General features: G+C 41.6%; 1 protein-coding gene across 2 annotated transcripts in view; it reads right to left on the bottom strand.

Annotated features, from left to right (window-relative positions):
- Positions 1-11,471, bottom strand: part of tnksa (tankyrase, TRF1-interacting ankyrin-related ADP-ribose polymerase a) — a 133,693-nt gene extending 122,222 nt beyond the window's left edge. For both annotated transcript variants that reach the window (XM_073024327.1, XM_073024335.1), the window contains exon 1: positions 11,159-11,471. In XM_073024327.1, coding sequence (XP_072880428.1) covers positions 11,159-11,453 — 295 coding nt within the window. In that variant the 5' untranslated portion in view covers positions 11,454-11,471. The remainder of the gene's footprint in view (positions 1-11,158) is intronic.
- Between the last annotated feature and the right edge of the window lie 3,143 nt (positions 11,472-14,614).

The following is a 14,614-nucleotide window of genomic DNA, read 5'->3' as shown; positions in this document are numbered from 1 at the left end:
GGTTTTGAGGCACATCATAAAATAGGTCAAAGTGAGCATGGCTTCCTCAAGGGAAAATCTTGCCTGACAAATATTTATTGAGACACAGCACAGAATAGGCCCTTCTGGCCCTTCGAACCACGCCACCCAGCAATCCCCTGATTTAACTATCTTAATCACTAATCAATTTATAATGACCAATTAACCTACCAACCAATACATCTTTGGACCATGGGAGGAAACTGGAGCCCCGAAGGAAACTCACGCAGTCACAAAGAAAACAAACTTCTTACAGGCAAATCTGTTGGAATTATTTGAGGAAATAACAAGCAGGATAGACAAAGGAGAATCAGTGGATGTTCTGTACTTGGATTTTTAGAAGGCCTCTGACAAAGTGCCGCATGTGAGGCTGCTTAGCAAGGTAAGAGCCCATGGTATTACAGGAAAGATTTTAGCATGAACAGAGCATTGGCTGATTGGCAGGATGCATAGAGTGGGAATAAAAGGAGCCTTTTCTGGTTGGCTGCCAGTGACTAGTGTTGTTCCACAAAGATCGGTTTTGGGATCATTTATTTTTACGTTAATGTCAATGATTTGGATTATGATATTGATGGCTTTGTGGCCACGTTTGGGGATATGTAGATAGGTGGAGTTGAGGAAGCAAAAGAACAGATGAGAATGTGCAAAGTGGCAGATGGAATAGGGTCAGGAAATGTTTGGTAATGCACTTTGGTAGAAGAAATAAAAGCATAGGCATTTTCTAAACAGGGAAAAAAAAATCAAAAATCCAAGGTGCAAAGGGACTTGCAGAATTTCCTAAAGGTTTATTTGTAGATGGAGCCTGTGGTAAGGAAAGCAAATGAGATGTTAGCATTCATTTCAAGACTAGAATATAAAAGCAATGATGTAATGCTGAAGCTTTATAAGACACCAGTAGGGCCTCACTTGGAGCATCAACAGTAATTTTGGGCCCCATATTTAAGAAAGGATGCGTTGACATTGGAGAGGATTCAGAGGTTCATGAGAATGATTCCAGGAATGAAAAGCTCATCATATATGGAATGATTGATGGATCTAAATCTTTACTTGTTGGAATTTAGAAGAATGAGGGGCGATTTCATTAACCCTATCAAATGTTGAAAGGCCTAAAGGAGTGGATATGGAAAGAATGTTTCCTATGGTGAGGGAGTCTAAGGACCAGAGGGATGTCCATTTAGAATGAAGATAAGGAGGAATTTCTTCAGCCAGAAGGTGGTGCATCTGTGGAATTTGTTGCCACAAGCAGCTATACAGGCCAGATTATTGGGTGTATTTAAGGCTGAGGTTGATAGGTTCTTGATTAGAAATGGATCAGCTGTGATGAAATGGCAGTGCACATGTGATGGTCCAAATGGCCTAATTCTGCTCCTATGCATATCTGATGGAAACTTAAGAATGGTCAAGGCTGGCTATACTTAGTCCTTTACAGGCAAACTTCAAAAATAATAATCACTATATAATTTAGAAATACTAAATTCTGGTGAAGTTCTGGTAGACACTAGGAAGATTGCTTTTTCTGCATATTAGTAATTATAGCAAGTTTTAGTCCCTCTCCAACAGTACAAAATATACAGTAACCACTTCACCTGGTTTCACCTATCACCTGCCAGCTTGTACTCCTTCCCTTCAGAGACAGTTGCAGAATGAAATTTGTCAATTTCTTATTTTGTCAATGATTGAACATAATTTTAATAAAGCTACCCTGTGCGTCATATTTAAATTGATGAGTCAAACACAATTAAGGGATGCAGAGGTGCAATATGACTGTTTCAATTATAATTCAAATTATACAAATTAAGTAGTGTCTTACCCTTTTATGAAACTAGAACTAATACAGACCACGGCATTATACTCCAAAAAAAACTAGATAAAACTAGTTACCCAGTTCTTTCAACACTACAACGGCATATCAACTACTTTAAAAACAAATACTCATAGATTCCTCACTTGACCAATAATTGTAGACTACTTACCCATTTAAAAACAATAGCTAGTTGCACTAATTACTCTAACCATCCCAAAGAAATCCTAGTAATTTTGCTACATTGTGACCTCACATGCTTCATAATGGGCCTGATTGCCTCACTGTGGTTCAAACTTACAACCCACCTTATGAGCTGGAATACTGTACAGTTTTGAATAGAACACATCAGGCAGCACTGCTGAAACGTCATAGCAGAAAAAATATGCTCTTGATCTAACCAATATTTACTACATTTTGCTCATAATTCTACAGCACCTGTTCACATATTGGTTCCTCAATTTAATCCAGCTCAAATAAAATTCTGCATGAAAATTTTAGAAACAAGACAAAAATAATTCCATATATAATACTAATTTGAACAATTCTACATCATTTGCTCATTTGCATTTAAATGTTTCTCCCACAATGGTGTTTTCAGGAACAATTTATTGCTTAATACTAGTAATATCAGGTGCACTGTACCCAAGTTCTTTCAGTTTAATGAGTAGTGGGGACTCAATATCTTTATCCAATTTTGTACAGTAGTTGCCCTGAACTTCTGGAACCTAACAGGGAAGAACAAAGCATACAGCATCATAATAAACACTGTTAAAGATGATAAAAAAAGTTACATCACTTAGGACCAACCTTTAACAACAGGGAAAAAACTGGAGCTGCAGCTTGATGGCCTTCAAATCACATGGGATAAAGAGGATGTGATAGGAGCTATAGAGAGGTAGTCACCCCTAGATTGCAGGAAACAGGTAACTGGATGACTGGCAGGAGGGGAAATGCATAGCTAATGCAGAGTACACCTGTGGCCATTCCTCTCAATAATAAGTATACAACTTTAGATACTGAGGGGAACAACTTACCAGGGAGGAGCTATAGTGACCGGGTCTCTGGTATTGAGTCTGGAGCTGTGGCTGAGAAGAGCAGAGAGGTGAAGAGGACTGCAGTGTTGATAGGAGATTCCCTAGTCAGAGCAACAGAAAAGAGGCTCTGTTGGCACGATAGAGACATCCAGATAGTATGATGCCTCCCTAGTGCCAGCTCAGGGATGTCTCGGTTAGATTCCATGGCATTCTTAAGGGCGAGGGTGAGCAGCCAAAATTCTTGGTACATATTGGCACCAATGACATGGACAGACAAGGTGAGGAGGTCCTGAAGAGAGATTTTAGGGAGCTAGCTAGAAAGCTAAGAAACAGGACAACAAGGTAGTAACCTCTGGATTGCTGCCTATGCTATATGCCAGTGAGGGTAGGAATAGGTTGATTTGGCAGGTGAATGCATGGCTGAGGAACTGGTGCAGGGGGCAGGGGTTCAGATTTCTGTATCATTGGGGAAGATACAAGGGGGTTCAATATCCTTGCGGGTAGGTTGGCTAGAGTTATTCAGGAGGGTTTAACCTAATTTGGCAAGGGGATGGGAACCAGAGTGATAGTGCTGAAGATGAGGTAGCTGGTGTACAAATAGAGGCAATATGTAGTGAGGAGAGGTTGTCGATAAGGTAAATTGCAGTCAACAGGATGAGTTGCAACGTAAAAGATGAAGAAAATTGAGAAGGGTGAATACGGGACTGATGATGTTATATTTGAATGTGCACAGTATAGGGAATAAGGTCGATGAACTTGTAGCAGTGACAGATTGGCAAGTATAATGTAAGCATCACTAAATCATGGCTGAAAGATTATTGCTGGGAGCTAATGCTCAAGGATACACTTTGTATCGAAAGGATAGGCAGGAAGGCAGAGGGGCGATGTGCTCTGTTGGTAAAAAATGAATTCAAATTATTGGAAAGAGGTAATGTAGGTTCGGAAGGTTTGAATCATACTGGATAGAGCTAAGGAACTGCAAGAGTTAAAAAAACCCTGATGGGAACTGTAATCAGACCCCCAAACAATAGTAAGGATATGATCTACAAATTACAACAGGAGATAGAAAATGCATGCCAAAAGGGCAAAGTTACAATAGTGATGGGGGCTCTCAATATGCAGATAGATTGGGAAAATCAGGTTGGTGCTGGATTCCAAGAGGAGGAATTTCTAGAACATCTACGAGATGGCAAGATGAAGTCAAAACCAAAGACAGGACATATAATACAGCAAAAATTAGTGAATGTTAAGAGGATTGGGAAGTTTTTAAAACCCAACAGAAAGCAACTAAAAAAATCATTAAGGAAAAGATGATATTCAAACGCTAGCTAATAATATTAAAGAGACCAAAAGTTACTTTGGATACATAAAGTGTAAAACGAAGGTGACGGTGAACATCAGACTGCTGGAAAAAGATGCTGGAGAGGTAGTAATAGGTGGGAAATGAAATGACAGATGAACTGAATCAGTATTTTGCATCAGCCTTCAGTGTGGAAGACACTAGCAGTATGGTGGAAGTTCCAGGTAGCAGGGGCCATGAAGTGTGTGAACCTGAAAGTAGATAAGTCATCTGGACCAGATGGTACACACCCCAGAGTTCTGAAAGATATGGCTGAGCAGACTGTGGAAGCATGTTGTCTGCGGGGGCAACAGGGTGAGAGCAGCTGATGCCAAGAAGATTGAGGAGCTCATCTGTTCTGGGGGTGGAACTGGATTCTCTGGGGGTTGTGTCTGAGAGGAGGATGCTGCAGAAACTACGGAGCACTGTGGCCAATCCCTGTCAACCCGAGCACCTTTAGCAACAGACTGATTCCAACAAGGTGAATCACTGAACACCACAGGAGATCCATTCTCCCCGTAGCTACACAACAACTCCTCCTTAAATATATTGCGCATCTGTATTTTGCACTATGACTTTTTATATTCAAATTTTGTACCTTTTCTTGTACCCCAATGCTTACACTTTGTATTTCAGAGTATATATTTCTGACTGAGCAACCTTGCAACAACAATTTCCTTTGGGATAAATAAAGTTTATCTTATTAGTAATGACCAATTAAGAACCACTAGATTTGGGAATGGTTCCGGAAGACTGGAAAATTGCAAACGTCACTTTACTATTCAAGTAGGGAGAGAGGCAGAAGAAAGTAAACCATAGGCTATTTAGTCTGACCTCAGTGGCTAAGAAGATGTTGAAGTTGATTAACAAAGATGAGGTCTCAAAGTACTTAGAGGCACATGATAAAAAGGCTGTAGTCAGCATGGTTTCTTCAAGGGAAAATCTTGACTGACAAATCTGCTGAAATTCTTTTGAAGAAATAACAACCAGGATAGTCAAAGGGTAATCAGTTGATGTTGATTATTTGGATTTTCAGAAGGTCATTGACAAGGTGCCACACATGAGGCTGCTTTATAAGCTACAAGCCCGTGGTATTACAGGAAAGATTCTAGCAGTATACACAAAATACTGAAGGAACTCAGCAGGCCAGTCAACCTTTCAGCCGAGACCCTTCAGCAGGTAGAGGGGTAGAGCTAAAAAGGTGGGGGGGGGGGGGAAACACAAGGTGACAGGTGAAACCAGGAGGGAGAAGGGTGAAGTAAAGAGCTAGGGAGTTGATTGGTGAAAAAGATATAGTGCTAAAGAGGGAATTTAATAGGAGAGAACAGAAGGCCATGGAAGAAAGAAAAGGGTGGAGCAGCACCAGAAGTTGGTGATGTGCAGGCAAGGAAATAAGGTGACAAGGAAAAAAGAGGATGGGGTATGAAGGACAGAGGTCGGGCCCCATTACCGGAAGTTCGAGAAATTGATGTTCACGCCATCAGGTTGGAGGCTACCCAGATGAAATACAAGGTGTTATTCCTCCAACCTGAGTGTGGACTCATCGTGACAATAGAGGTGGCCATGGATAGACATATTGGAATGATAATGGGATGTGGAATTAAAATGGGTGGCCACTGGGAAATATGCTTTACCCATTCACCATTCTCTTTTCCCTGTCTCCTCCTTCTGGTACTCCCCCACTTTTCTTTCTTCTGTGGCCTTCTGTCCTCTATTAGATTCCCCCTTCTCCAGCCCTGTATCTCTTTCACCTATCAACTTCCTAACTCTTTAGTTTACCTCTCCCCCTCCCGGTTTCACCTGTCACCTTGTATTTCTCCCTCCCCTCCCCCCACCATTTAATTCTACAGCTCATCTTTCTTTTCTTCCAATCCTGCTGAAGGATCTCGGACCGAAATGTCAACTGTACTCTTCTCCATAAATGCTGCCTGGCCTGCTGAGTTCCTCCAGCATTCAGTGTGTGTTGTTTGAATTTCCAGCATCTGCAGATTTTGTTGTTTGTGAATGGATAAGCAGAGGATGATTGACAGGAGGCAAAGACTGGGAATAAAAGGAACCTTTCTGATTGGCTGCCAGTGACTAGTGGTGTTCCACAGGGTCTGTGTGTTGAGGCTTATTATTTTTACATTATATGTCCATGATTTGAATGATGGAATTGATGGCTTTGTTGTGAAGTTTGCAGATGATACAAAGATATGCAGAAGGGCAAGTAGTTTGAGGAAGTAGAAAGGCCACAGAAGGACTTAGACAGATTAGGAGAATGGGGAAAAAAGTGGCAGATGGAATACGCTGTAGCAAAGTGTATGGTCATGCACTTTTGGTAGAACTGAGACGCAAAGACACTTGGGAGTCCTTGTGCAGAATTCCCTGAAGGCTAATTTGCAGATTGAGGCTGTGGAGAGGAAGGCAAATGCAATCTTAGCATTCATTTCAAGAGTACTAGAATATAATAGTAAGTGTTTAATGCTGAGACTTTATAAATCACTTGTGAGGCCTCACTTGGAGTATTGTGAGCAGTTTTGGAAGGATGAACAGGAACTGGATAGGGTTTAAAGGAGATTCACAAAGATGATTCCAGGATTGAATGACCTGTCATATGAAGAGCATTTCATGATTCTGGGCCTGTATTCACTGGAATTTAGAAGCATGAGGGGTAACCTCATTGAAACCTATCAAATGGTGAGAAGCCTTGATGGATTGGATGTGGAGAGGATGTTTTCTATGGTGGGAGGACACAGCCTCAAAATATAGGGCATCCTTTTAGAATGGGGATGAAGAGTAATTTCTTTAGCCAGAGAGTGAATATAAGGAAGTCTTTGCCGCAGGCAGCTGTAGGGACCATCTTTATGTATATTTAAGGCAGAGGTTGACAGGTTTTTGATTGGTTAGGGCATGAAGGGATTCAGGGAGAAAGCAGGAGATTGAGGTTGTGAGGGAAAATGGATCAGCACAATTAAATGGCAGAACTCTCAGTAGGCCAAATAGCCAAATTCTTCTCCTATATCCAATGGTCCAAAAAATAACTTTGCAGTATACAACAGTACCAATAATCACGACAAACAGAAATCTTATACGAATTCTTTCAAGGAAGTGGCAGGTCAACTCAAGAATTGTGCATCAGTCTTCACTGTGCAGACCCTAGCAGAATGCCAGAAATTCAAGGGCATCAGGGGAGCAGAAGTGAGTGTAGTAGAAATTACTACGGAAAAGGTACTTGAGAAGCTGGAAAGTCTGAAGGTAGATAAGTCACCTGGACCAGATGGACTACACCCCAGGGTTCTGAAAGAGGTAGCTGAAAAGATTGTAGAGGCATTAGTAATGACCTTTCAAGAATGGCTAGATTCTGGAATGGTTCCTGACGATTGGAAAATTGTAAATGTCACCCCACTCTAGGAAGGGGGGGGGGGGGGAGGCAGAAGAAAGGAAATTATAGGCTAGTTAGCTTGACTTCAGTGGTGAGATTTCAGGGTACTTGGTAGTGTGTGATAAAGCAGGCTGAAGTCAGCATAGTTTCCTTGAGGTAAATCTTGTCTGACAAATCTACTGGAATTCTTTGAGGACATAATAGACAGGATAGACAAAGGAGTCAGTAGATATACTTTACTAGAAATTTCAGAAGGCCTTTGACAAAACGTGCACATAAGGCTGCTTAACAAGATAGCAGCCTGGGGTATTACAGGGAAGATGCTATGATGAAAAGACTGCCTGACTGACAGAACGCCAAGAGTCGGAATAAAGGGGGTCTATTCTCAACGGCTGCCGATGATTAGTGGTATTCCACAGAGTTCGGCATTGGGAGCACTTGTTTTCATGTTATATATCAACAATTTGGGTGATGGATTTGCGGCCAAGTTTACAAAAGATACAGAGATAAATGGAGGGCAGGTGGTGAGAAAGCAAGGAGTCTGCAGGACTTGGACAGATGAGGAGAATGGCAAAAGAAGCAGAATATGGAATATATTAGAGGGAAATGTATGGTCATGCACTTTGGTAGATGGACTATTTTCTAAACAGGGAGAAAATTCAAAAATCAGATGTGCAAAGAAACTTGGGAGTTCTTGTGCAGGATTCCCTAAAGGTTAACTGCCAGGTTGAGTCAGTAATGAGGAAGGCAAATGCAATGTTAGAATTCATTTCACGAGAACTAGAGTAGAAGAGCAAAAACTTGATGGCTGAGGCTTTATAAGACATTGGTCAGAATGCACTTGGGAGTATTGTGAGCAGTTTTGAGTCCCTTACCTAAAAAAAGATGTGCTGAAATTGGAAATGGTTCAGGGGAGGTTTGCGAGAATGATTCCAGGAATGAAAGGGTTATTGTACCAAGACAGCTTGATGGATCTGGGGCTGTACTTGCTAGAGTTTAGAAGAACGAGAGGGAATCTCATTGAAACCTATCGAATACTGAAGAGCCGAGACAAAGTAGATGTGGAGAAGATGTTTCCTACAGTAGGCAAGTCTAGGCCTAGAGAGGACAGGCTCAGAATAGAGGGACGTCCATTTAGAACAGAGATGAGAAGGAACTTCTTTAGCTAGACATTTGTGAATCTGTGGAATTCATTGCCATGGATGGCTGTGGAGGCCAAGTCATTGAGTATATTTAAAGCTGAGATTAATAAGTTCTTGGTTAGTCAGGGTATCAAAGGTCACAGGGAGAAGACAGGAGAATGGGGTTGAAATGGATAATAAATCAGCCATGATAGAATAGCAGAGCAGACTCAATGGGCCAAGTGGCCTAATTCTGCCCCTATGTTTTATATCTTAAAAAACAACAAATGCAGGGAAAGGAGACACCATACAAAACAGCTTCTGATTCCTTGTTACAAAGAATACCTAAATAATGATGCAATCCATGTGACAGGTAGATATAGAAACACAGAAAATAGAAGTACACTACATGGTTCTTCAAGCCACCTCTGCTTGCTATTCAATATTATAACTGATATTCAAATTCAGCACTGTAATCCCACTTTCTCCCCATAAGACCCCACAACAAAATCTAACTTCTCAAATATATGTATTCATTTGGCTTCAACTTCTTTCTGTGGTAGAGAATTCCACAGCTTCACTCTCTGGGTAAAAACAATGCCCTTATCCGAGTCCTACATGGCTTAGCTCTATACTTGGGCTATGAACCCTGACTTGAATTCCCCTACCACAGGGACATCTTTCTCACATCTCATCATTACGGTTCTGATGCAATTTTCTAGATTTCTGTCAGATTCCTTTTCATTTTTCTAAACTCTAAGCCAAATTGACCCAACCCATCTTCATACATCAGTCCTTCTGTTTTAGGAATTAGCTTGGTGAACCCTCACAGTACTTGTGATAGTGAGATCATTTTTCAGATAAGGACTCCGAAACTACACAGAATAATCAAGCTCACATTTCTGTTGTTGCACTTCAGTCCTCTCACGATTAAGGATGATGTATCATTTGTGTTCTGCAACAAGCTTATTTTCAATGACTAGTGTCCAAGGACACTCGAGTCTTGCTGCACCTTCCCCTTTCCCATACTATTTATAATTCAGATAATAATTTGTCTTCCTGTTTTGCCACTAAACTTCAATTACCCAAATCATACTGCATCTATAATCTGCTAATCTCTCAAACTGTCCAAATCGCACTGGAGCTTCTCCGCATCAGCCTCATAGCTCACATTCCCACCCAGCATTTTACCATCCACACATCAGATATATTGTTTTATTTCTCTCATGGCCCTCTGCTGGGCTCTTAACACTGATTCCTGTCCCACTCCACTGGTTACTACCTGGAAATTTAAAAAAGACCAGTTTATTCCTAGTCCTCATTTCCTGTCTGCCAATCTGTTCACTATCTATGTCAATGGATTTGTTTCCCTTTCTAATCTCAGAGGAGTGACACAAACACATAGGCCACCAAGATGTAAAAATGTTAGCTTGGGTGGTGGTAAGCACAAGCTACTGGAGGGTTTCATTCCTCAACACTCTTTGAAAACCAATTTTTCTTCTAGTCAGCGAGTACAGAAGTGCTTGGCAAGAGAAACTTTAGAGTGAGTTGGGTTATGGGCGGCAGGTTTCTCTCAGTCCTTTATCAATAGTGTACCAACCACGTCAAGGTCCCTGGGTATATATAGCTACTGTCAATGTTCTTTAAAGCAATAACAAAGGACTTGTTACTGACATTACTGAGGTAGATTTGAACAAGCCAACCCAAGGATTTCACAAAAATAAAACTTAATAAGACTTGAAACTGAAAATTGAGAATAAAGTTGCCCTCTATTACTTAATAGCAATTATTTGTTGGACGATATAGCTAACCACATTGTATTCTTGGGCACACACTTCCCTAATCTATATTGAATATTTTCTATATGTTCATACTAACACCAGCTATAAGGAACATAATTAATGATAACTCATTTGCACTTCTGTAACAAGCCTTCCGATCTTGAAAAATCATTTTAAAAATTATGAGTTTTGCGTAAAACTGGACTTCCATAAATCAGGCATTCCGTAACAGGAAGAGTCCCTGCACTTAAAACAAGTTGGGTATACTAAATTGCCTATTCTTACCCATAACTTTTCGATGCCATTCTGATTACACTTCGAAGAGATGTGGAATACAACAGACGTTAAACATTGCTGGTGTTCAAGAAATCCAACAGCTATCGATTGCATCAAAGCAACATTGAAATCCTTATTAAGCCCTTCTCCCACCCACCCCCCCCACCTCCACGAAAATATCCATTCAACAGCCGAGGTGATAATGCAGTGTGTGGCCTCTGTTTTTTTGAACATTCGCTTGGTAACAGCCGCCTCCCTGCCGACCCACGTTACTGCTCTTCTCCAGGCCCACACATCTCATCCCCATCCCCCTGCTAATGAGTTGTTTTGATGTCTCGAGTCTGAGGCTTGGAAGACATTCCGCCGCCCTACCTCCCACCAGCCCTACTCAAATCCCGGCCCTCAGAACCGAGTCACACACCTGCAGCGAAGTGAAGTGGAGTCGATTTTCTGCCGGCCATGTCCTTGGCATTCACATTGCCCGAGTCCACCAGGCGCTTCACCCGCAAAACATCGCCATTTCTGCAGGCCTCGAACAACTCTCGGCCCGTGTCACTCGCTGGGCCGCCTGCTGCCGTCCCCGTGCCCGGGGGAGTGACGTTGCCGCCGGTAAATCCCGGCGAGTCCGGCCTGTCGGAGGTCGGAACCGCGGTCGCGACTGATGACGAGCCCGGGTCCGAGGCGCTCGGAGAGAGCTGACTGCGCCGCGCCGCCATCTTCCCCCGTCACTGCAGCAACGCCGATGACGTCAGCGAGCGGGCGGGAGCGCGCAGAGGAGAGGCGCGCTCACGGCGAGTGCCGGGTCTAAGCGGTGGAGGGGTGGCGCTCGCCTGGGCTAATGCGTTGGCACTGCAGACCGACCTTAGAACGGAAATATAATTCTGAAAAACGAATTGGTGGTTTTAAAAACTGAACCTGTTGCTTCATGTCCTTCGGAAAAGAAGATCTGCAATCTGTTACTAATCTAATGCTCCGAATGAAATTTAGAGTGAACATATTTGAGATTATCCGTTAGGCACCGATTTTGTGACTGCAATTATAAAAGATCTCAATCAGACATTTGTTGTGAAATTTGCTGTTTGTTGTACAGCAGTGCATGGTAATAAAAACTATAAGTTATGAGTAGATATAAAAATAAATAAATCGTGCAAAAAGAGAAGAAAATGAAAGTGAGGTAGTTAATGTTCATGGGTAGGTACGTTGTTCAGAAATCTGATGGTGCAGGGAATGAAACTATTCTTGAAACTTTGAGTGTGTATCTTCAAGCTCCTGTACATCCTCCTTGATGGCAGCGATGAGAATCCTAGGTGATGGGTGTTATTAATGATGGACACTGCCTTTTTGAGGCATAGCCTTTTGAAGGTGTCCTGGATACTGGCTAATTCCCATGATGGAGCTGGCAGAGTGTGTAACTTTCTGCAGCATCTTCTGATCCAGTGCAGTGGCCCCTGCATACCAGACAGTGATGCAACCAGTTAGAATTTCCTCCATGGTACATTTGTAGAAATTTGTTAGCATCTTTGGTGACATACCAATTCTTCTCAAATTCCTTACGAAATATATCCTCTGTTATCCTGTCTTTGTTATTGCATCAATATGTTGGGCTCAGAAAAGATTACTTATCTAAACCCAATGATCAGCTTCAATAGTAATTGTCAAAAACTATTTATCTGGCACCCCTTCACATCTCTAATGCTAATGAGTTATTCTAACAATCAATTTCTATGGACTAGTCTGTAACACATGTTGAGTTGGTGAGGAAAAATAACAATCTTTAGCAACATGTAAATTTCAGCAAATGGCTAAGTTATTGATAATTTCATAATTACAAAAGTCACTTGTAGCCCTTTCCAGCACATGAAATCTGTTTGTTTTTAAAGTTAGATCATTACGAAACACTTCAATATTCTTCTGTGCTCCAGAAATATCTGTGACAAAATATATAAGCAGATGACAAAGCAGAGGAGATCAAGAGACCCAGGGTGCATAAATTCAGCAAGCAATCCAGCTGGCTTCCCATTTTAAACTCACCCAAAACTCTGCTATCTGCTTTCCAATTTGCAACAAATCCCATTCACCCTCCAACCCATTTGATAGAGAAATTCAACTCCAGAATATTCCCATTTTACAATTCTCATTCATGAAATACATAGGGGACAGGAATTAATGCCCTGCAGGAGGTGATTCTGGGCAATTATGGCATTTATTTTATTGCCCATCCCAAGTTCCCCTGAAGTGCTGCTCGTACTGCACTTCCTTCATCATCTGCTTTGAACATCTAAGCAACTTACCCGATTGCTTCATTGGACCACTTAGAGTCAACCTCATTGCAGCTGGCCAAGTGTAGAGGGCAGAGAATTTCCTGCCTTGAAGTCGCTGCCTGACCAGTGGCTTTTTTGCAGCAGTTTTACAATCTTCATGGTCTGATTGGATCCTGACTTTTTATTTTGATTCTTTTTAAAACAGAAATTAAATATTCACATTGCGTGGTAGGACTTAAAATTACATTCAACTGATTATCAATCCAGAAGTTTGTGGGCAATGTAGTAAGTGAGAAAACACCAGAATAACCTATACAATATACATCTTGAAATTCTTTTTCTTTGCAAACATTCACAAAAACAGAGTGCCCCAAAGAATGAATGATAGTTAAATGTTAGAACCCCAAAGCCCCCCCTCAGTTCCCCCTCCCACATGTAAGCAGCAGCAAAGCAACGATCCCCCCACCCACCAGCAAAAAAGAAAGCATCAGCTCCCCCCACCGAGCACTCAAGTGTGCAGCAAAGCATCAATAAAGACACAGACTTTCAGTACCCAAAAACTGCTCGTTCACCCAGTAATTCGACATACCACAGGCTCTCTCTCTCCCTAATAAGGGAAAAAGAAGTATCGCCATTTCACAGCAAGAGGGGAGATATAACAAAACAACTCGCTGATTTACGCTGTTAAAAGTCTGTATGTTGCTTCTTCCCAACGCTGTGCCCAAAGAACGCGGGTCTCTGGGCAGACAGCAGGCAGCCAGCTCACTGCTTTCGATCTTCCATCTCCCACAACACACCAGTTGCCTGCAGCGGCACCAACCTCGAATCTGCCCAGCTCCAGAGCCAGAAAACTCTGTGCTAAGGAGTGCTAATCTTCTAGGCCACGTCCTTGGCATATGGAAAAATGGCCTGTCATGAGACCCCGAGAGCGATTTGCATTTCCGCAAAGAACCGACGACAGCATATAATTCCAGGTCAGGGTTTTCAAAAGAACCCTGAAAGAGAGAAATAGAGATATTAAAGATAGAAATTGAGCTGTTTCCGAAGATGCAAGCAAAGGAGTCGCCTTTAGGTGCCATCGTTCCTCCTAAGCTCCTAATTTAAAATGGTATTTTAAAAAGTGACGTATCTTTTTGATTCTGAGTACTAGGACAACAAGGAATTGGGCTTATTTAGCATATTTAATACAATAAAATGTCCCAGGAATGTCATTAGACAAAAATAATGCTAAGCTGAAGATAGGGACACAATGGCCAAAAACATTGTCAGTTTTAGAAATGTTTTAAAGATCAGAAGGTTTTTGGACAGCTAAAAAGTTCTCAGAAAAGGCAGATAAAATTATAGGAGGCATAGATAAAGTAGATAGAACTTTTCCCATACTATCAAAAACAAGTGAATATAATTTTAAGGTGAGAAGAAGAGACTTTAAAGAGGATTTGGAGGAAGTGTTTGTGACTGATATCTGGAACTCACTGCCAGAGGAGGTGATGGAATCAGATGCAACAAGAGTATTTAGCTGCGCACTTGAAATGGGAGAGTATAAAATGATTTAGATGCATTGTGGGTAAAATGTGATTAGCAAGAAGAGCACAAAGTTTGGCATGAACATTGTGAGT

The sequence above is a fragment of the Hemitrygon akajei genome, chromosome 2, assembly GCF_048418815.1.
Source record: "Hemitrygon akajei chromosome 2, sHemAka1.3, whole genome shotgun sequence".
NCBI classification, from domain to species: Eukaryota; Metazoa; Chordata; class Chondrichthyes; order Myliobatiformes; family Dasyatidae; genus Hemitrygon; species Hemitrygon akajei.
Note: the sequence above shows the minus strand (reverse complement) of the source record. Positions and strands in the feature narration are given on the sequence as shown.